The sequence below is a fragment of the Hippocampus bargibanti genome, linkage group LG13 (genome assembly GCF_051943395.1).
Source record: "Hippocampus bargibanti isolate YZ-2025 linkage group LG13, ASM5194339v1, whole genome shotgun sequence".
Classification (NCBI taxonomy): domain Eukaryota; kingdom Metazoa; phylum Chordata; class Actinopteri; order Syngnathiformes; family Syngnathidae; genus Hippocampus; species Hippocampus bargibanti.
The window spans coordinates 4,885,790-4,908,909 of NC_142746.1; the positions used below are offsets into that span (position 1 = coordinate 4,885,790).

General features: G+C 38.4%; 1 protein-coding gene across 4 annotated transcripts in view; it reads right to left on the minus strand.

Moving 5' to 3' along the window:
• Window positions 1-2,501: 2,501 nt before the first annotated feature.
• The window catches only part of gbf1 (golgi brefeldin A resistant guanine nucleotide exchange factor 1), a 74,709-nt gene continuing 54,090 nt past the window's right edge, over window positions 2,502-23,120 (minus strand). For 3 of the 4 annotated variants that reach the window (XM_089011599.1, XM_089011597.1, XM_089011598.1), the window contains 20 exons: window positions 20,893-20,975; window positions 20,197-20,433; window positions 19,560-19,653; window positions 18,967-19,143; window positions 18,528-18,592; window positions 18,224-18,347; window positions 17,626-17,697; window positions 17,382-17,476; window positions 17,147-17,300; window positions 16,669-16,894; window positions 15,813-15,970; window positions 15,473-15,722; window positions 13,828-14,042; window positions 11,702-11,852; window positions 10,391-10,521; window positions 10,195-10,296; window positions 7,723-7,836; window positions 7,454-7,631; window positions 5,223-5,423; window positions 2,502-3,042 (listed from right to left, as the gene is read on the minus strand). In XM_089011599.1, coding sequence (XP_088867725.1) covers window positions 2,795-3,042; window positions 5,223-5,423; window positions 7,454-7,631; window positions 7,723-7,836; window positions 10,195-10,296; window positions 10,391-10,521; window positions 11,702-11,852; window positions 13,828-14,042; window positions 15,473-15,722; window positions 15,813-15,970; window positions 16,669-16,894; window positions 17,147-17,300; window positions 17,382-17,476; window positions 17,626-17,697; window positions 18,224-18,347; window positions 18,528-18,592; window positions 18,967-19,143; window positions 19,560-19,653; window positions 20,197-20,433; window positions 20,893-20,975 — 3,075 coding nt within the window. In that variant the 3' untranslated portion in view covers window positions 2,502-2,794. The remainder of the gene's footprint in view (window positions 3,043-5,222; window positions 5,424-7,453; window positions 7,632-7,722; window positions 7,837-10,194; window positions 10,297-10,390; window positions 10,522-11,701; window positions 11,853-13,827; window positions 14,043-15,472; window positions 15,723-15,812; window positions 15,971-16,668; window positions 16,895-17,146; window positions 17,301-17,381; window positions 17,477-17,625; window positions 17,698-18,223; window positions 18,348-18,527; window positions 18,593-18,966; window positions 19,144-19,559; window positions 19,654-20,196; window positions 20,434-20,892; window positions 20,976-23,120) is intronic. The other variant, XM_089011600.1, reaches the window with a different exon arrangement.

Below are 23,120 nucleotides of genomic sequence, written 5' to 3' on the forward strand. Positions count from 1 at the left end.
AAAAATTTAAAGTGAACTTTAAATGGTGGCGCGTGTGGGCCAACTCCAATTTAACAAGGGTGTGCATTTGGTTGTCTAATCTTGGAACACATTTTAGTGAAGCACATTGGGGTAACCATGTATTACAGCTGTTCGTTTAGAAAAAGGTTTTTCCAATTGAGTGCTAGTGAGCACAGTAATGGTGGGAAATGTGGTAACTAAAGTAAATTTGCAGTTTTGGTGGGGTTTCCTCTCGGTGGAAAACAAACATCATGACAATGTATCTGTGGAGAAATGTGTGAGTATATGACAACAACACACCTTATTTACATTGGGATTTATTACATTGTAAAAAGGTCATTACATTTTCATCTATATATTATGTACATATTCTATTTATTTGAACCCTGTTTTAGCAAAACAACAACAGTTCCAGATTCGCAACAAAATGAAAAGACGACAAAAATCTCTTCAGCTGTTGATGGGGAAAAAAAAAATCAAGTCTGGGTATGTCATGTGATATTTTCCAAACTCAATAAATAACATAAAACATCACAAAGAGAATCGCTGGGCTGCTCAACATGAAGTTGACCCTGTCCTGTGACATCATTTATATTCAAGTGGTGAATTTTAGTTGTCATCACATGAGGTGAAATGACAAAACAACAATTGGTCGTCAAAAGAGAATATACTCTGTTAAATTCAATTCAATCTTCGAATTTTCAGCACAATTGAATGAAATGTGATTCACTGACAGTATTTTTATGTTGACATCAAACTTTTAAACATGCACGTCAAATAAAATCAGGGTCACTTCTTATTGACAGAAGCACATCATGATGGACATTCTGAATAAAAGAGCCTATCTCACCAATTTAGTATATTTGGTTGAATTTTGACAAATGACTGCCGATTCCAGTGGGAACCAAATTCATTTGGATACATTTCTATCATTTAGGAAGTTGTCTGCATCGATTGCTTACAAAGCACATGTACCACATTGTAGACAGTTATGAACGCTACAAAGCGCAAGAGGAGCACGACAAAATAACAACTCTGTGGAATTTATTTACACCAGGGCTCTCAAACTCGCGGCCCGCGGGCCAAATGCGGCCCCCGAAAGAATATTTTGCGGCCCGCCTTGATATGAAAGATTAATGTTAGTGCGGCCCGCATGATTGATATGAATGAATCTTGTGTGTGGAGCTGAACAGGTAGGCAAGATAAGCAATGTTGAGGACAGTTAATGTTCAATATTTTCTTTATGTTAAGAATGTTAAAGGTTAAAGAACTGTGAATACAGACATTTGAAGCTTTCTTAAAATAATCAGTTTTCCTGTGGTTTTTTCAGTTGTCTGTAACTGCCTTATGATCATTAAATTATTTTATTTATTTATTACTGGTTCATTTTTTTTAAATTCATTTTTCCATTTATTCGTTTAATTCATTTTTTGTGTGTTAAAAATAAAGATTTTGAGAACATTTGAATGTTTTATCTGTGATTTCCTTGTGGAAAAACCGATGCGGCCCAGCCTCACCCAGACTCTGCCTCCAACGGCCCCAGGGTAAATTGAGTTTGAGACCCCTGATTTACACATTAGAATATTGGTCCTCTAAAGGACTGCACATGCACACAAACCCTTCAGGAGGTGCTTTAAAACTGTATGGACTGAAAAAAAGAATGTACATTTATATGCGTATAGAAAACAATAAAGGGAGGGGGGGGACCAGTGACCAGACAATCAGCCTATTCATTTTCCCCCCACTGCAGGCTGAGATGAACCCTCACTCGTGATTACAAGGCAGTTAAGAACATGAATGAAGCAACCTGAATTAACGGACATGCAATACCTCGCCGTCTGCAATATCAACATAGTTGACACATGCAGCAAAGATGCACGAGTGAAGCTCAAATCTTCATCATGATTATCACGAGGTCCTATATGTATGACTGTATGTATGTATGTATGTATGTATGTATGTATGTATGACTGTATGTATGTATGTATGTATGTATGTATGTATGTATGTATGTATAAATATATATATATTTGTATAATTGTATATATAAATACATATATATATATATATATATATATATACATACATACATGTATTTATAGATGTATTTATATATACAATTACATACATACATACATACATATATATATACATACATGTATTTATATATACAATTACATACATACATATACATTTGTACATATATATATGTATACACATATACATATACATACACACACACACACACACGCACGCACACACACACACACACACACATACAGACAGACAGACATACATACATACGTGTGTACGTGTATGTATATATATATACGCACACACACACATGCACACACACATATATATATACATATACACATATATATACAGACATATATATATATATACGTGTGTATCTATATATATATATATATATATATATATATATATGTGTGTGTGTGTGTGTGTGTTATGTGCGTGTGTGCGAAAAAATGTTTGCCAGTACATTTTCTTTAAGTTAAACACATCTCTCCAGGAGTGTCCAAAAAGCATACGTTTGACTGTCTGAAAGCCAACGATGATGTACGAGTATAATCGCTAACATGAGTAGCAAGTCATCGATGAGCGAAATCAAGTGACCATGTCGCTTCCCAGAGTGGAAAACGTACTCGTTGACCTTCGGCTGTTGGAATGATGGGAAAATGAAGTATCATCTGTCAGATTTGCCATGATTAGTAGATATATTCCCCAGCAGACCTTAAACCAAGCACGCGCCAATGAGTGACCGACAGAGCTCCTACTGGACCTGGTCAGAGGGGCTTGTAGGTCTGGGACGATGAAGCAGCGGAACTGGGGATGTCGCCTCAATCAAGGCGGGGTTGAGGATGATTGGCAGGGACATGGGTGGGACCCCCACCTGCAGCGGCGAGGCAAGAGGTTGGATGATGAAAGGGGACTGACTTAAGGGAGAGGACACTTGACCGTGGGGGGGTGTTGCTGGCACTGGCATCGGGGGCAATGCTGGGGAAGATGATCGGTCTGCACCTGAAAGACAGTCATCAAAAACATTTTGTCTCTGAGCCATTTTTTCCCCTTCTTGTAAGGAGGGGGAAGAGAATAGGTGGATAAAGACAAAGCAGTCGGTGGTCTATTAAAAAAACAACAACAAAACTTCAGAACGAATCAATGTGTTCACAGGCATGTCATTGTGTGTATGGCGAAAAGTGTGTATTCCAAACATTAATTTCCCATAGGAAACCATTAAAAATGAGAATAATCCGTTTCCAGGTCCCCATAAAACATAATTTTCAACTAATAAGCCTTAAAACTACACATTATAACTACACGTTATGTATAATAAATGTGGTATGGTATTGTAATTAAAGAAAAAAACGTACTGTACAATAAATTCGTTTTATTTACCTTTGTGATGGTCATTGATGGCTTGATGGAATGGATAGCTTTTTGCAAAAAGTGTCTCAAGGAGCTGTCTGGGTTGTGCAGGCAGATACATTAGAAACTTCATTAATAGCTGGTTCCCATGCTTGTATGTTCTCTTCAAATTGTACAGATGGCTTGTGCAGGTTATTTGTGGAGCCTGATTGATGGGACATTTTAACCTTGCAGTCTACACTCTGGCTTTGAACTATCAATAAAGTTGAAACAAGTCCAAATTTCACTGTGTTTTCTATCCATTTTCTCACCATTTCACTTTTGTTTTTTTTTCCACTTTGTTTTTTTGTTTCAAGCTCCCTTTCGTGTGTGTGTGTGTATTTCTGTTTGTGGAACCTCTCCCCCCTCTCACTGCTGTGTGTCCTGCTGTGTGTGTCCCCTCCCTCCTCTACCACGGATCTTGACCAATCACGTGCAGCTTTAACCGAAAACTGGGGGCGGGGAATAGAGGAAACAAAAAAACTGCTCCTGCTGATCAGGAGCTCCAAGAACCGGCTTGTTCGCGAACGACACATCACTCATTGTGTCGCTCCGTGTGTTTCCCGAAATATATTTTGTATGCTCGTATAAGATTATATTCTCACAAATTTAACGTTCATAAGGCAAAAAGTTTGTTAGCTTAAGCGTTCGTAAGCTGAGGTATCACTGTACTTTCAGGGTCAATCACGGGAGTTTGGTCTTTGGTTAAAAACGGTATTATCTCATTCAAAGTGTGTCTTCCAAACATTAATTTTCCCACAGGAAACCATTAAAAATGAGAATAATCTGTTTCCAGGTCCCCATAAAACTTAATTTTCTGCTCAATAAGCCTTAAAGGACAACCGACGTCTCCGGACAAGTTGTGTCCATAATTTGTAAAATGGCTTCAAATGACTTCTACTGAGCGTATTTTACAAAGATTCCACCGCATATACCTATATTTACGTTTTAAGACGCGCGCTGAATATTCAGGAAGTCTTGTTTTTGAGTTGGTGACGAATCCGTACACGGCGTCAATAAAGGACCGCCCTTCACCGTAAAAAAGACGCATTGTAGCGGTCCTTCCATCACGTCAATGTATTTTGCTGTAGTTGTTTGGTCTGGGGACCTTGTGTTGCACCCAAAAGCCGCCAGAAGGCCAGAAGAGGGCGTCCAAGCGCCTTATAAGGGATTTATCAGCCTGTGTAAACGGAGGTGGCCACAGGATGTCGCCATTTTGTGCCTCTTTTTTGGGTGAGAGATTTTCCCCCAATGTTGCCTCAAAATGGCACAAATAAATTCTTTAATCGATTGCAAACATGTATGCTTTCCTCTACAGAACTATTTGAATCAATTCATAACTGGATGTGTAACAAGAAAGCATACTCTCCGAATATGAAGCCATTGTTTTGATTCTCCAGCAATGCAAGACGTCTTGGCGTGACGTCACTAACTGGGGGCGGGACTTTCTGAAAATGCCCAATTCGCAGCTCAATTTTTTGTAGATTTTGGACACTTTACGTCATTTTTATTGGTGTTTTGCATTTGACTAAACATATCATACTGCGTGTTTTGGGTATTTTAGATGCTATAAAACGTTTTTCTGGTGTCAGTTAAAAAACAAAAAAGTGACGTCGGTTGTCCTTTAAAACTACACAAAATATATCTTATTTTATGTATAATAAATGTGCTGTTGTATTGTAATTAAAGAAATTAACTATCTTGCATAATAAAGTCATTTTTGGACATTGAATGAGTTAAAACAAGGAAATTATTTCCGGTGAGGTCACAGTTTAAGCATATGGCTGCAGTACCATTGGCATTGCCTGCTTGAGTGTCTTGGGGCGATGCCGGCTTACTGGGAGTTTGAGGCTCCGCAGTAGTTATAGGCACGGGCACAGAAGAGGGCGGTTGTTGGAGTGCTGCAACCACAGAGCCCTGCGGTGAGGGCGGCCGCGCTGATGAGGTTGGTGGTTGTACCTTGGCTGGAGGACTGGGTGCCGGTTCTGTAGAAACTAAAGATACAACATCAAAAATATGAGGTCACTTCAATGGATCTAAAAAAAAAGAAGCAAAAGTTGAAAACTGCGTATCAGACATCAAACTCGAGTGAGGACACAGACCAGATGTGAAACAAGAAATCAGAATCCCAACAAATTCAGAGTGAGTTGACACAAACTAGTTTCATGGTATCATGAACTAGTTTAAAGGACAACCGACGCCTCCGGACGAGTTGTGTCGATAATTTGTAAAATCACTTCAAATGACTTTTACTGAGCGTATTTTACAAAGATTCCACCGCATATAGCTATATTTTGCATTTTAAGACTCGCGCTGAATATTCAGGAAGTCTTGTTTTCGAGTTGGTGACAATTCCTGACGTGATGTCACGTTAGGAACGCCCCTGACCGAGAAAGCGACACACAATGCATTTTGGGTAATTTGTTTGGTCTGACAACTTCGTGTTGATCCGTATTGATGGCAAAATTGATGGCAAAAATGGCAAAAGGAAAACATAAATAATGCAATGGTGAATCGCTGTATGTTGCACCAAGACTACTATTTGATACTAGCTGACATAAATTCCCAGCAGACAAATCAGCCCATTTCCAACGGAGCTTGGGCGCCATCTTGTGCATTTTCTGGGACGCTACATTGGAGTCCTGACGGCTCGAATTGATACGCAAGTACTTCTTAATCGATTGCAAACATTTATGCTTTCCTCTTCAGAACTATTTGAATCATATTCATAACTGAATGAGTAACAACAAAGCATCTTCTCCGAATCTGGAGCCATTGTTTTGATTCTAGAGCAGGGGTCGGGAAACGATGGCTCGCGAGCCATATATGGTTCTTTTGATGATTGCATATGGCTCGCCGATAAAACTAAATACATATTTTCATTTTTTCGCCGTTCATTTCCCGTTGGGGCTGCAGTTGGCGGAAAGCGCAATTTTGATTGGATGACACTGACCTAGGTTGCCCGAAAGCCCTATTTTGATTGGATGATACTGGCCGTCATGTTGAAACAGGTAAACGCCCCTTTAAATGAGCACTTCAGCTTGAATGCACCGGAGCATTCGCCTTTGAGGAGAAAAAAAAATCTGATTCTAATTTGCAATGAAACAATACCATCGATGAAACAGTCGAATGTCAGTGACATTTTAACAAGCCCCATGTTAACGTTAGCATCAACATACTTCTGCGAGAAGTATATTGCAGATAGCAAGTGTGGAAGCTTATGAGCCGTGTGCAGGCTAGCTAGCAGTCACTTCGCCTCTGGACCGGCAAGTTGAATTTCATTCCGATCGTTTGCCTGGATTTTTACCAATCACGAGGAACAGAAAACCATTCATGTTAACGGTGAGTACTATCACAAAGTTATTTTAAATAATACATTCTGATATTTTGTTGAAAAGTGGCCGGGCGTGCGTGTGTGTGCGCGCTTGTATGTGCGCGCATGTCCGTTTGTGTAAACGCGCGTGTGGCTCTCACTGAAAAACATTTCAAAATATTTTACTTTTATGGCTCTCTTAGTCAAAAAGGTTCCCGACCCCTGTTCTAGAGCAAGGCAAGATGTCTTGGCGTGACGTCACGAACAAGGGGGCGGGACCTTCTGAAACTGAAACTTTCTGAGGTCAGTTTTGGGACACTTTAAGTCATTTTTATTGGTGTTTTGCATTTGAATAAAAATATCATACTGCGTGTTTTGGGTATTTTAGATGCTATAAAACGTTTTTCTGGTGTCAGTTAGGAAACAAAAAAATGGTGTCGGTTGTCCTTTAAATCTTCAACTGCGATTTGTATTTGTCATGTTGCTCTACCATACTGAAGACGAAAACTGAAAATATTTGTGTTTGGCGCGTGACTATTACATCAACCAACTTTTATGACAAATAGTGAACAGTATTTTGATAATTATTACATTTTAATCACTGGGCAGGAAATATTCATGATTCGTAATATGTATCATGTCATTGAAATACATTCGAATTGATCAATTCTTTGGGATGATTACGCAAAAGTACATGAAAGAAACACAGACCTGGTAAAACAGTCTGTTTAAAGAGCTCCTCTCTTAGGTGAGGTAGGAAGCAGTCGATTCGTTCCCACGTTATTTCCCATAAATCTGAGTATTTTGTCTGGGAATCTGGGCTGCGGAAGATTTCTGCTGTGTCCATCACCAGCAGCATGTTCTTCAGAGACTCCGGGATGGCTTCCAACTAGACATACCACACACAGGTATATTGGGTTGCACGCTCCGACAATATACTACTGAAAAGTTTTGTTTTGTTATCGTGACATGGCTCTCACCAATAAGTCACTGGATCCCGCGTGCATGTACTTATCCATGAAATCCAAAATGGTGAGCCAAAGGGCAGCAAAGGTAGGCAGGGACAACAATGGGAGGAGGTGCTGCAGAAAAACCTGGTGTACATGACAGAATGAAAACAAATCATTCCACAAGCCCAAAAGTCAAATTAGAAAACAAGAATATGATGTCAAATCAAATGGACTGTTGCAAGGATGCATCTGGGAAATTAAAAAGTGGGGCAGTTGGCCCCATTGTGTCTGAAAAGGGGGCCATTTTCAAAAATTGATAGGGCACGATTTAACTAGATTGCATAAGTTTAACTGATTGAAAGAAGAAAAAAAACATTTATTGCAAATTTCCCCATTGTGGGACGAATAAAGGTATTCTGATTCTGATTATTGGAGCATGATATTTCTAAATTACAAATGAAAAACCATGACAGTGATACCTCATCTGACAAACGCTTTAGCTAACGAACCTTTCGCCTTACGAACATTAAATTTGCGAGAATATAATCTTGGCATACGAACTAGTGTTCGGGAAAAACACGGAGCGCCACAATGGCTGGCGGACTAGTTTTCGGCGGAAGAACACCAAACCACATGGTCAAACGGCGCTACTGTGGCTGCCGGACTAGTTTTCCACACCCACTTTCTCTCAGTGTACTCAGTACAGACCTGGTTTGTTATCGAGTGGATACTTTTGCTTTTTTGAGACCGAAAAAGACCCCACCACAGGATAGTGTTAAGCCAAAGAGGACACAAAAGAAAATTATGGTCGAGCAGAAGAAGGAGATCAACAAAAAACACGAACGATTTACATGAGCGTTTGTGTGATTTAGCATCCCAGTACCAGTATGCTAAGTCGGCCATTGCTATGTGTGGCTGAGGGTGTTTCTGTGTTGTCTAAGCAATGGTCTCAGGAAATAGAAGAGCCTGAAAAACTTCTGTTGATTTGGATGAACGAAAAGCAGCTAGCAGGGGACAGTGTGTGAGGGTATTATCGGCGAGAAAGCACGGCAACTTCACTCGGATATCATCAAGAGGCAACTACATCAACGACCATCAGAAAGCTAAATAAAACGACTTGATTATATGGTACCATTTATTTATTTAATTACAATACAATAGCACATTTATGATACATAAAATAAGGTATATTTTGTGTAGTTTTAAGGCTTATTTAGTAGAAAAGTATGTTTTTTGGATTATTCTCATTTTTAATGGTTTCCTATGGGAAATTAATATTTGGAAGACACACTTTTCACTTTACACATACTTTCTGGGAATCAATTAAGTTCATAAGCTGAGGTATCACTGTATTTGAGTAAAATCTATTTTTTGAATATATCAACAATTTTAATTCAAGTCAAATAATTTATTCATACATAAAGTAAACAAACATTTTCAATTTTGATTAGTTACTACACAGTCAATCCTGTGCTATTTTGATATTCTACAGTATTCCAGAAAGGACAACGAGAACAGACTTAGCACAATATTTCTGACTAGTGTCTACTTAACCCTCATATTATGTTAAGGGGTCAATTTTACCTGTTTTGATTTTTGTGTTGACTAAGCACTGGATGTCATTTCCTTTTCCTTTCTTTCAAACAGTTCTAAAATATCCCAATAGAATAGAAAATATGTTGTCTCTCTTTTCAAGTATGTTTATAACATCTCAGAAACAGTTGTTGCTGATGTCAGCTATTATTTGACTGTTTTGTGGGTCATTTTTACATATGAGAAAAATGACACAACTTAACGTGATTTTTTTTAAACATAATATCAGGGTCAAACAAATGTCTTTGCTTTGAAGATAACAAGTTTTCTGGAACGAATTGTCACTAGAGTCTTCCTCCTGTTCACACGCAAACATCCGCCATGTTCGATGTAAAACCTGCAATGAACCATGGGTAAATGAATATTTGATTATCTCTTTCGACAGTTTTCGGAAAAGCCCGAAATATTCTCTACCACGACTGTTGAACACACTGAAACAAATGCAAGGTGATTATGGCTAGATGTCGGTAAGGCAAGATGGCAGACGACTAACGTTAAACCCTCTGATGGAAAACAAACAGTTTTCAATCGCTGTTTAACTAAATTTGTTTGTTTAGCTATTTTAAAAAAAGTATGTCATATGTGGCGGGGATCATCTAGCAATATGCGCTAATCGTAATAGACATATGCCGGCCCAGATGCCTCCCTGCTGTTGTCGGTACTTAGCCGTGCTGCCTACAGTGAGAATCAGTGCGCTTGGCTCCCACCAGGATCTATCAAGGTTTAAAACATTTGCCATTTGATCTATCAGGATGGCAACAGAGCATTGCACGAACCCCCGAGCTCACTCCGACATAGCTCATTAGTAAGATCATATGGCAGACAAAACACAACATAAAATTTAAATGCCAATATAATACTGTATCACGTTTAGCGGTCGGTCCACTGTTTGTGTGTGAGGGTGTGAACCTTTGATAGGATAGTGCAGGCTCTCATTCTGGTCTCCTCCATTCCACCAACATCAGCTGGGCTGATGTTGTGAAGCAGCTTGGTCAGTAATGGAAATAGCACCTGAAAGGAGAATACCATATTGGCTATTTTCATGATTTCATGTTTTTTGTTTTTGTTTGTTTTCTCTTAAAGTGTCTTGAGTTTAGAGAATCACCTTATTGAAGCAGGACTCCCATTCTGTAGCATCGAGCGTCTGGAGATCATGTACAAGCATAGCCCTCTGGAGGTAGTTGAGAGCCTGCATGCGCACTTGACGTCTAGCGTCGCAGCACAGCCAAGCAATGCCTAAGGAAAGAAACCACGCAGAAACAAAGACATCAACCAAAGAGGTCATTCAATTTTTGCTCAAATGTGGCATGCAGCGTGAAAGCTGGTTAATACCAGACCGGGACAGGGGGACAATTCTTTTCCATTTAATGTTAGTTGTATAAGGCATTACATGCTACTCTTTTAATACACGGCTATGAGTCATTGGAAAATATAAATGTTAGACGTACGACGTAAATGACATTGAATTAATACATCCATATTACCATTGAGAAATGTCACAGCAAGGCTGCCAAACTAATGTTCCAAACACGTTAAAATCTAAGAAACAGGTCATTCCCTCGCGCACCACTTTCAAAATAAAAGCCATCTATATACAGTATTATCTTTTATTTTTACGTCTCATGACTGTGAGGTCTGGTTACAGGCTACTACAGTCAAGCCAATTAACATATGTGAGTTGCACAAAAAAATATCAAAATGTTTCAGACTAGTTCAAAAAAATTGCACTTACAGAAATACCTGAAGAACACAGTGTACAACCATATACTCCCTGTATTGGCATGGTCGGGATGGTACCACTTCTGTCTCAATTTGAGCCAGGAGAAATCCTGACAGGTACATTTGTGACGAATTTCAAATACAATCATGAACTATTTTAACATCTTTAGATTTTTTGTTTGTTTCGTGATTATGAGATTGCGTGTGTGTGTGTGTGTGTGTGTGTGTGTGTGTGTGTGTGTGTGTGTGTGTGTGTGTGTGTGTGTGTGTGTGTGTGTGAAAGGAACCTATCTATTCTCCCAAAAAAACAAGAAAAAAAAAACTATAACATATGCCGACATGTTTGTATACATGCGTGCGCATGCCAACTCGCACAGGTAGGAGCAAGGTGAGTTATAAGAGGGAACAAATCATATGTAAACAAATATGCATAGACATGTCAATTTATGGAGATATGTTAGACTGATACTGTACTTAAAATGGAAAGTAATGTTCAAAAAATATTTTATCATTACTTCTGTATTCAATAGATTAGATTACCTTATTTAAATCTCACAGTGGATACATTTAGATTTCCCAACAGAAACTGTATAGTAAGAGGAACGAAAAAGAAGAATACAACACATTCTCTACTAGAATGAAAATAGTGTGTGGAGTGAACATGTGAATGGAGTTGCACAATGTGATATGAGCTGACCTTGCAGCAATGGGCACCAGCAGCTCGTCCACAGTGTCTGCGAATCAGCTTCAATCTTTTTACCAGCAGCCTCCAAATTGCGCTGTTCTTCTGCCCACGAACTGTAGATGCTGGCAGCCCGAGTGTGCAATGTGTGCATCAAGTCTAAAAGCTGAACCAGCAGAGACACACTGCATCAATACAGATTCAAAAAAACATACAAAAAAAAAAAACACAAAGAGCAAACGTCAATGCTTTTGTTCAATGTGTATGATAGATTATGAATGTTAAGCAATGCCCGACAAGGCCCAGGGATACACTTTGTATACATTCGGGCAAATATTGTAGGTGCAAGAGCCCATTTCCAAAGTAGGTACTGCTTTGCTTACACTGCATTCTCATCCTATTGAGAGGGCTCCTCCCCATTAAGAAAAAAAGGTCACATCTTTTTTCCAAGATTAAATTTGAGCTCGTGGACACTGCTCATCGTTGACAGGGATGCGACACAATCAAATTGTGTAATTGTGTGTGTGTGTGTGTGTGTGTGTGTGTGTGTGTGTGTGTGTGTGTGTGTGTGTGTGTGTGTGAATAGTTGTCTGTGTGTGTGCGCCCTTGACTGGTTCAAGGTGTACCCTGCCCACTGCCTGGAGACAGTCGAGATAAACGACAACATGCCTACGCCCCTTGTTAGGATAAACAGCTCGGATTATGGATGGATGAAATACATAAACAAAACAGGGATAAACACAAAATTCAGCTTGAAAAGTTTTCATGCTATGAATGGAACTATAATAAATAAATAATAATAATAATAAGTAATAATAATAATAAAATGAGTAATAATAATAAATAAAATACAAATATTAGAGACCCAGTAGTCGAGTGGTTAGCCTGTCAACTTAAAGAGACCGTGGGTTCAACCCCCGTTTCAGCCACCTTGTGTGTGTTTTCCTCAGGCCTATGTGGGTTTTGGCTGTGTACTCCAGTTTTTTTCCCACTGCAAAAACATGCACGGCAGGCTGATTGAATGCTCTAAATTGTCCCCCGGTGTGAGTGTGAGCATGGATGGTTGTTCGTCTCTATGTGCCCTGCAATTGGCTAGCAACCGGTTAAGGGTGTCCCCAGCTTACTGCGCTAAGACAGCTGGGAAAATGTGCCAGCAGCTCACAGAATACAATATTCAATAGGAGGGTCTTAAAACAGCCAGTGTAATTCTAAATGCACAGAAAACTGTTCAAGAGTGTTTTTCTTGATGGCATTGAAGGAGCAGAAAATAACAGCAGAGAGGATTTCGTGTGAGATCAGAACATCCATTGGATGTCAGAATATTGACGACTAGGTTAGAAAATAATAAAGGAACATTTCATTCACACAAGTTCATAAGAGATCAAATTAGAATGTCCCTCTTTTATGAGCTGGACTAATTAATAAAAAATCTGAAAAAACAGCTCATTCTGTTATCTTGAGTATTTGTACAACGTAAATTCCATTCCTTCTCTCAGCCGCTTATGTCAACGGTTTTCGGCAAGAGGTGGTGTACATCCTAGATTGTCTGACACCAGTTAATTGCATGGTATAGTCAGAAAACCATGCATACTCACATTCACACCGACAGACAATTTGAAGTGTTCATTTCACCGCCATTAAATTAACCGATTGACTGAAATATGAAATATAAAAGTGAATGAAAAAAAATGAACTGTACTGAAAATTACCCCATGAATATCAGACATTACTTTATTCATGTGGTCAAAATGAATTAAAAAGCAAAAATGAATGATGGGACCCTTAATCTAATTAGACTTTACACAGATTTAATCGGCAGATATTAAAGGATAAATCTGTGATCTGTGTTTTAGGGTAGGTGAGTCTATGATTCCACACACTGCCTCTTTCAGTTGTGTTAATAGATAGGATAGATTGGTCCAGCTTTGGCTCGTATCAGTGATCAGTTATTCTTTGTTTTTGTAACCTGGTGATCTGAATTAAAATCCGGATTGTGTTGCGCAACCAATCGTTGCAATCCAAACATTTTTAAGTCTCACTAAGATTTGTACCCTTGTATATATATTTTGGTAGCTTTTGGTTTTGGTAAACGTGAGCTCACTGACTTTAGATAGTATAAAAAAGAAGGCTCCTGTACTTACATCCCGACTAACCTGTAATGACACCGTATGGTAACCTGCTGGGATACCCTCATCCTCCTCATCATCACTATGGGAACGTGATGGACGCTGACTGGAGGCTCGACTTCCACTTCGTCTTGTTCCATTTCCACTTTCTTTCTCCTTTGATCCAGCTTTCTTTCTCAAACGAGACTTGGCAGAATTGTGACTCTTCTTCTTGTCATGGTTGCGGTAACCTGAAGAATGAAATATGCTGAAACGTCTTTGCAACACAGTTTATAACGTTTTGTGAATTTAAATTTGATATAGTTCCTTGATACAATTTCAATGATTGGTTTTGTTCACATGCTTTGTTGTTTATCTATTTAAAATAAGAATCAATGACTAATAAACTGACATAAATTCACTTATACAAAACAGTAATTTTGTTCATGTGACTGTAAAGTGTTCTTGAGAATTTTGAAAGGCGCTTATAAATGAAATTTATTATTATTATTATTATTATTATTATTATTATTATTATTATCTCATTTTCCGTACCGCTTATTCCTCATTAGGGTCGCGGGGGATGCTGGAGCTTATCTCAGCTGTCTTCGGGCACGAGGCGGGGGACACCCTGAATTGGTTGCCAGCCAATCGCAGGGCACACTATTATTATTATTATTATTATTATTATTATTATTATTATTATTATTAATATTGTACCGTCTGCCATTTAAGATGAATTGGAAGGGCATCTAGTATCTCTGCCTGTCATATGTGACTGTTATTACAGTCATAGGTAGATGAACATTCATTTTCAATATTTTTAAAAAATCATTCATTTTTTGTTTTCTCTGTTAGTTTTCTGCTAGAATCTACCCAACCCATTTCTCCTGTCCAATGCCTACGTCGGCGCCTCCCTGTTTTTGTGGTAAACATATGTCGACTGTTTAGCAACATTTATGGAAAAATTTCAGGCGGATTAATTTAAAAAGGATTCTTTTGAAAAATCCATTTCAATAGGTGTCAATTCTAGGCAGATATTTGCCGTTCACAGTGAGGCCCGTCAACCGCGATTTGAGAGTCACTCAACTGTAAATTATTTCTTATTTTAAATAATTTTGGACAGTTTTTGTGACATTGCATCATTTCCTTCAGTAAACCAGATGCACATAGAGTATATAGCCAATCCAATTTCATCGTTTGGATCGTGCATTTTGTATTTACTTTGGTTGACTTTGTGAGATAATTATGCTGACTAAACATTATGATTACAAAATTATGGGTGATGAATATACTTTAAAATAAAATCTGATGTCAGGAAGGAACAAATTATTTCAATACCTATCAATATACTTCAAGTAGATGGGGTCAAATGCCATTTGTCGCGTAGTCTACCGGTACTTTGCAAATTTCAAATGTTTCAATAATCAATCATATTTAGAACATTATATAATTATTATTATATTTAATTAGAATCAACATTGAATCATCTCTATTGGCCAGGTATGTAGAACACACAAGGAATTTGTATCCGGTAGTATACTAAGTGAAATAAATATCCCTTCCAAAACTTGAAAGAAGGCGGTCTTTCATAGATATTTTGAGAATCTTATATGTGATGTTTTATTCAGAATGATCTGCCAATGTAATAACCTTAGTTGTGTGCATTTGAATAACTAACCTCCATTGAGACTAGCTTCCACAAAAACCCGGATGGCTCGAACACACAGCTCAAAGTTGTCCGGTGTGACGTGGGCGGCGTCACGGACAATAAATGACAGTGTTTCGACACACTTGATGAGAGACTTTGTGTCATGCTGGCCTAGGTCCTGACCCAGTGTCAGACTGTACTGGTTGACCAAGGGATGATTGAGTTGAGATTTGGAGTTGACAAGTGGGGCCTTACTGGTTTCTAAATCCTCTTTTCCAACCTAAAAACAACAAGAAGAGGTTAAGTTGAGGGCTTTCTGAATGAGAATGTGAAAGAAGAAGCCCATCTGAAGTAATGTTTGTGTACTGACCATCAGCCATCCACTGCTCGCTACATCCACATCTGTTGTGGAGCGAGGGATTCGGGCCTTGCTGTGTTCAGTGTAGACTTCTGAGTCAGATGTGTAGCCCCGATCTAAACTCACTTCATTCGCATGATGGGATGGTAACTCACTATCTGACTGGGCACCTGAGCGCACAAAGACAACAGATTGTTTTTTTGTTACTTCAAAAGATGGAAAAGACAATGGTTTTGCATTCATTTATAGGTATTTACGAAGTGTATCATTGTAGATCTCAAACACAACTGAGACATAATTTGAAGAAACCACATTTTAGGCAAACAAAAGCATTGTTCCTTCAGAATTAGTTATAAAATATAAACCGTATTTTCCGCACTATAAGGCACACCTAAAAGCCTTCAAATGTTTCAAAAGCTGACCATGTGGCATGTAATCTAGTGCATCTTATATATGGAAAAAGTTTTAAAATATGTCGTTCATTCAAGGTGTGCCTTATATTCTGGAAAATATGATACGACATCAAGACTATGATTCTATGTGAAAAAGTCATTGACCATTCTCAAATAAAATACAAAAACATGCAAATCCAAATGCTATTGTATCTGGCAATAAAAGGAAAATGTTCATGTCTTGTCTTTTGATTTAAATGATTTAATATTTATGGTCTCATGGACAGTCAACTTTTTCCGTTTTTTCCAGTTAGTGTTTGATTTGGATCTGTTAAGAACAGTGTGTATTGAAAGAGGTACAGTGTATATTGAAACGTTGTATTTATAATGCATCGATTCAAAATTGTAAAAGATTATTAACTGTTAATATCCATAAAATGTGTGCCCTACACCTATGAGACAAAGTAATACTGCACCTGTGTCAATGTCCGTGCTGGCAGAGGTAAACTGAAAGGAAGCAGGAGGTTTCACTCCTGCACCAATGCATTCAAGCAGTGAGAAGAGTGTGTACCAATGGTCTGTACTGTGGATGTTGGCCGCATTAGTCTTGAGCAGCTCGTGAAGGCCATAAGCGACCTCTCTGCTGACCCGGGACAAAACATGGGGTTTCATCATAAGCAAGAGACGCAGGGAAAGGAGTACCTGCATGTGGGATGACAAATAATTAAAAAGGAGGAAAACCAGAGAGCACATATTATTGCTTCCGTGGGCGACATAAAATGAAGTGGTGGAGCGGATCTGGACTCCGAGACTTAAGTTAGACAACTGCAGCTTAGAAAGAGAACAATAGAAAGGAACAATCATTCCTGGAAGTAAAGGAGCTCCTAAATTCTGGCGAGACACTGTAGCTATTAAACTGATATGTAAACATATGGAAGAGAGTAACTGCTCTACCTGGGAACTAATATCTTCTCGTCGTAGCAAGCGAATGGCAAGACGAAGGAGTCCTACTACACCCCTCTCCACCAAGAAGCAGCTCTCGTTAGCATGGACACAGAGGTGACAAAGGTGTTCACGCACTGTCTGCCATACACATGACACACGGTCTCTAAAAGCAAATACACATTTTTAGTGCACTAAAATGTCAAAACGCGAAACAAATGCTGTATCACTTTGTTGCAACAATTACCGATTTTCCATTACAATACGCAGTAACATCTCTAAGCAGAAGGCCGCATCCTCTTCATCATAAGTCTCATCATCGGGCGCGACTGATATCAAAGCCTGTAGAAGATAATGTAATTATTCTTTAATTTGTAATGAAGAAACTAATGTAGTCTTCTCAGCAACAAGATCACAAAAAAGATAACTAATGGGTAGCAGGACATTAAAAAAACAACAACATTTACAGCTAAATTAAATCCAACAGTTACCTTCATAAGTTCCTGTAGAGATTCAAGCTGGAGGAACTTGCTCTCTGTAATCATCTTCTCTGGGTCACATTGCTGAAGATAAACATAGAAATTCAAGTATACAGTGGACCCGTATTTGCTAATATGCTGCTTAGTATTTTTCTGTCTTTTTTTTCTGACACCGATTCATGATTGATGATGATATTCATGACTTATAGCCATTATTTTCTGCACCGTGATTAAAACGTGAAAAATAGTTATTTGACGCAAAATAATGTATTTGTGAATGTACTGTAAGTGCGTACTTTAGGGAAATGGTTGTTGTAACAAAGATACCATACTGGTTGGTGTGCATTGTGCAGTTTCCATTTTGTGATGGCATGCAGTAAGTAAAGCCAATGCTGTAACCTAGAGCATTGTTGCCCGATGGTGTGCTGTAACAAGCCAGCATGAACAAATATTGATGGATAAAACAGTTGGCACTTTACCAGACCAATATCCATCATGCAGAATTTTCATTCACTTGAACCTAGTGTTACAGAGGCTCTCGGCTTTTTGGTGGTAATATTTTGAATGAATGTATTGATTGAAGTCACATATTTTAAATTGTACTCAGCACCTGTATGCAGAGGATGGCGGCCTGTTTGGCTTCCTGATTTTCCATAGAAGGTCCTCTTAATCCAGACTGCTCAGCTCCACTCAGAGTCAGCCAGTTGACAAAACTCAACACTGCTGACTCCCCACTGAATGGATGTTGTAAAAGACAAAAGTTGTTTATTTGCGTTTATGACTACATTTTTAAATTGCTTGCATTTAAATCTTTCAATGCAGTTGGAAAACATTTTGTACAAATCAGTGCAAAAAAAAAAAAAGATTTGTCACACAAAACATCATCCGCGTTTCCAACCAAAAATCATACATACCGATTAGAAGGAGTTTCCTCTCTTTGAAGTGAGATCTTTCCATTTGGTTCAATAAAATCCTCCACCTGATTTAAAAAAATAATAAAATAGAGGTCAATATTCAAGGACCGCCTATAGGTGGTAGCAATACCCACCACATAAAAAAACAAAATAGAACAGCAGTTCACCACCGCCACACAAAATGAGTAAACATTCGATTAAAAATGCAGTTCAAGTCAGCTGTAATACAACAGGTTCAACAAAATTGATGTTATTAAAGTTTGAGAAACCACAAACTTGATGGCGACCATTGCCTGATTGAGAAGTTGAAACATTAAATTATAACAAATAGACGATTGACAACCATACACAGACTGAAAATTGAATCAAATTTGTAGAATGTTTAATTTATTTATAAATCAATGTCTTAATTCTTATTCTTCAAGCACTTGAAACTGACCTCAACCATGGCTTTGGGTAGGAGCTCAGCCCTGAACAGCTGGAGCATGGAGTCCAATATATTCTTCCAACCCTCTCGAAGGATGTTGCCATGCTGATGGGCAAGATCAAACACTGTCTTGGCGGCTGTTTGTGCCTTTATGTTGCTCCCAAACACACTCGGAAGGTTTTCCACTGACTAGAAAGGAAAACCACCAGTGAGATGTCAATGCTAACTTTCTTCCATCTTAACTGTTCAAGAGTGTTTTTCTTGATGGCATTTAAGGAGCCCCAAAAGTAAACAAGTTTGCTTATTTCATTCAGCACTACTGTAGTTTCATATCAAACTGTGTTGTGACTAGTATTAAATTACACAGACAATTTGTCTTGTTTGGTGTCTTGTATTCTTTTCACACGCCATGATTCCATAAAACAGCTCTTCAAAAATACATTGCATAGTGTACATCATACCACAACAATCTGTGACCATATCAGAAACCGTGATGAGTAAAAAATGATGGTTACGGTACCAAATCAAATATCTTGCCATGTCATCATGAACTAGATGTTGCCAATTAATAACAGATCACCGTGACAAATGCAACGTTTTCACACCTCGCTGCTCAGAGTGGTAAACTTGCAGAGTGAGATGATCAAATTGTCAAAAACATCGTTGAATCCATAGTGAGCTGCTATCTTGGCACATTTCCTGCAGAGGCACATTTGTACAGTATTAGGCACACAAACATTTGTACAGTGTACAATTTCAGCATACGATTTCAGCTGCATGATCTCCAACAGCATTATCCTTGAACCATAATTCATGAAAAAAAAAAAAAAAACATTTTTTTCAAACCAGCACCCATTCCAAAAGTGTGTAGTCATGCAGTGTAGAGATAGTATAGATGTGGTTGGAAGACGCCAAAGCCATGTTTTGGAAGGCTTTTTAAGCGGCCATTTATATTTCAACGGTGGAGAAAACACATTTATAAACAAAAAAATTACCTTTGAAAGCCTAAAACGTCAACTGAAAGACTGGCTGACCTTGAATGTTATGTACAGCCAAAAGAAAACATTTTTTTGCTTTTCTTAAACTAGATTTCCAGTTTAATTTCTGAGATGACAGTGAACTTTGTTGAAGATTCCGAAAGAAAAAAAAGAAAAAAAAATACAGACATACAGACAGACATACATACAGACAGGCAGGCAGGCAGGCAGACAGACAGACACATTGTCCACATATGTACAGTACCTAAAGCCAGCAATGGCTTTTTGTATAATGTTGTCATCCAGACTCTTGTCGAAGACATAGGAGAGGGCTGCAATAGTTGGACCCCAGGTCATAGTGAACAAGTCATGGTCATAGCTGGCAGGTGGCAGGTGAAGAAAAATCCCCTCTGTTGTAGCACCGCGATGCAGCAGCACACTCCAGACATAGTTCTCCTTCACTAAACCAGACTGCTCATCTGGCATCACAATCTCATCATTCCTGCAAAAGGAAGATGAATCATCATTTTAAAAGTTGAACACAGATGTCTCAATCACAAGAGATGACTGAAGCATCATAAAGTGCTTGGAATAATTCTGTCTGAAGTCAGGTGCAGGTCCTGGATCATCAATTTTGGCAAAGTATCTTCTAGCAATATATAGACTGTGCAGTTGCTCATGATACTGAAACACTAGTTTCTGAAAAAAAAATGTGTCTTCTGAGGCAGAATATACCATTTTGTGAAGTTATCTTGGAATTGTGCTAGCTCTCTATTTACATATACCACGAGGCCACAGTCCTGTATTTAAATACAGTTCAAGACGACACTTTTGTCATAAAATAGGCTTCATTTATATCATTTGTAAACACCATAAACAACAGATGTGTGTTGGATATGTTCTTTTTCAAATTGTAGTTATTTTAAAGACCTGTATACTGTATTATATTACTCAAGCTTACTTGATCGCATTGTAGATATCCTCGAGCATGTCCTGGTTAAAGTCTTTGTTTCCATTAACTCCCTTCAGATTCTTCTTGAATTGCTGTTGAAAACAAAAACAAGTAGAATATCTTATTCTTCTGGAGCAAAAATGTTCACCAATTCAATTATATCCAGTACAAGGCTTGAAATAATTAGGTTCACATCACATTTTGCTAATCAAAATAAGTTTGAGATTTAACGGCATCTATAAACATACAGTCATCTATGTGGCAAACACTGGGTGCTGACTTTAAACAACATGGACCTTGCTCTCCGTAATATCCATGGTCATTAATGGTCAATTTACCATTGGTCCTATACAGCTGTTTCAACAGTGACAATGCAAATGCACCAACGATATTAACCCTGTGCAAGCCTTTGTCCTTGTCTACAAATTGCAGTTTCTCTATAGTGACTTTGTGTACCAAGAGGGGAAAAAAATCAAAACGATCTGGAGTATCTCTGAAAAAGTAACACACCCCCACACACCATCCAATCACAAAAAGTGACGAACAGCAGTTTTGGGGAAGCGATTGCAAACCATTCCAAAATACCAAGAAGCCTATAAAAAGCATTTAGTGGTTGGTAGCTTCGAAGTAGGCCACTTTTTATTCAGAGAAATATCTTAGTTATGCAGTTCCATTTTGCAGCCCTTATTTTTTGCTGTGAGTCTTATAATAATAATAATACGTTTAATTTTAAGCGCCTTTCAAAGCTCTCAAGGACACGTTACAGTCACAGACAAGCATAGATACAATAATAAATACAATACAATGCAACATATGCTTTATGTGCTGAATGTTGTACAGAGAGAATATTTGAAATTAAAATGACTTATGAAATGATTTATTACGTTTTCTTTTGTAAATCATGCTAAAATAACCTATCTGAATATTCAATTAAATCAAAATTTCAGCACCACACTTAAAATACACAGAGATATTTCTAAGCTGCAACGGTACTTTCAAATTCCCTGTTACATTGTTGTATTTTTATTGTTTATTAAACCGTGCTTCAGGGATTAACAGTAAAAAATGCCATTGAAAAGTAGGAAAAAATGTGACTCAAATGAAAACAAAAATTGCTACTCAAAAAATTTCAAGACGTGGACCCTCTCATTTTCAGTTCATATAACAAAGTCTGTTGCCTTAGTTTTACTGAGCATTCACTGAACAATTAACCTAGAACCCCTAGGTGGGTACACACATTATGTGTCACTTAATATGGTTAAATCTCCAAAACAGGGATTAGGGTCAAACTCCCCTTGTAAATAAACACAATTACTTAGTGATAACTGACAAACTCAAGTTGGATGCTGGCAGGAATTGGGGTATGAGGACTACAGCGTGAACTCAACATTATTATCTGGGGAACACTTTTTTGATAACGCTTTTACACATGCTTGCCGAGAGTGCAAGAACAAGTTGAGTTTTCCAGTGCTTTTCCTGTCAGAGAGAAACATGGTGTTCTCCCACCACCAGGTGGACAAAAAAATGAAATGTTGAAAGAGGGGCAGCATGTTCAACACAATTTAACATAACAGAACTCCTCTTACCTATGTCTCTCTGAAAAGATACCATGCCACTGTCGAACTTCATGAAATGCTTTGATTTACAAACTGATGCGCTGAATAGTTTTCCCACGACTAAAATAACCGCAGTGGCAACATATGCTCTGGTCAATACTGCACATTGCAAGCTGCTCACTAACTTTAGTGTTTGGCGGCACTTTTATTCGGCCTTTTAAAACTAACCTTCCTATTCTCTGAGTCAACAGGTCCAATGTCTGCTTCCGCAAACCTAGAAAAGCACTCTTGGAAATGTGATTATCAAATGAATTGGAGACACGTGGATGACCAACAGCCATAAAAGAAAATGAAGCAGGGACAGCTAAAAAATATTAACTTGCTATTTGTTTATGAAGATATGTGGGTCCATTAACAAAACCTCACAGCCTGTTTCATATTCACAATCTGCCATCGAAGCCGCTAAAAGCATGGGCAGGGACAACAGGTGAAAACAGAGCGCCTCCCCCAGTCCCTCAGCTGCATGTTTACGAGTTCACCTCTCAGACAGACCACCACTGGCTATAGCTGTTGACTGAGGGATTTCTGAGGTGCCAAGCTGCGCCAGTGCAAATGCTACAATTCCCAGAGGATTGTCATACCATCAGACACTGGTATGCACCGTGGAGACAGCAAAAAGAA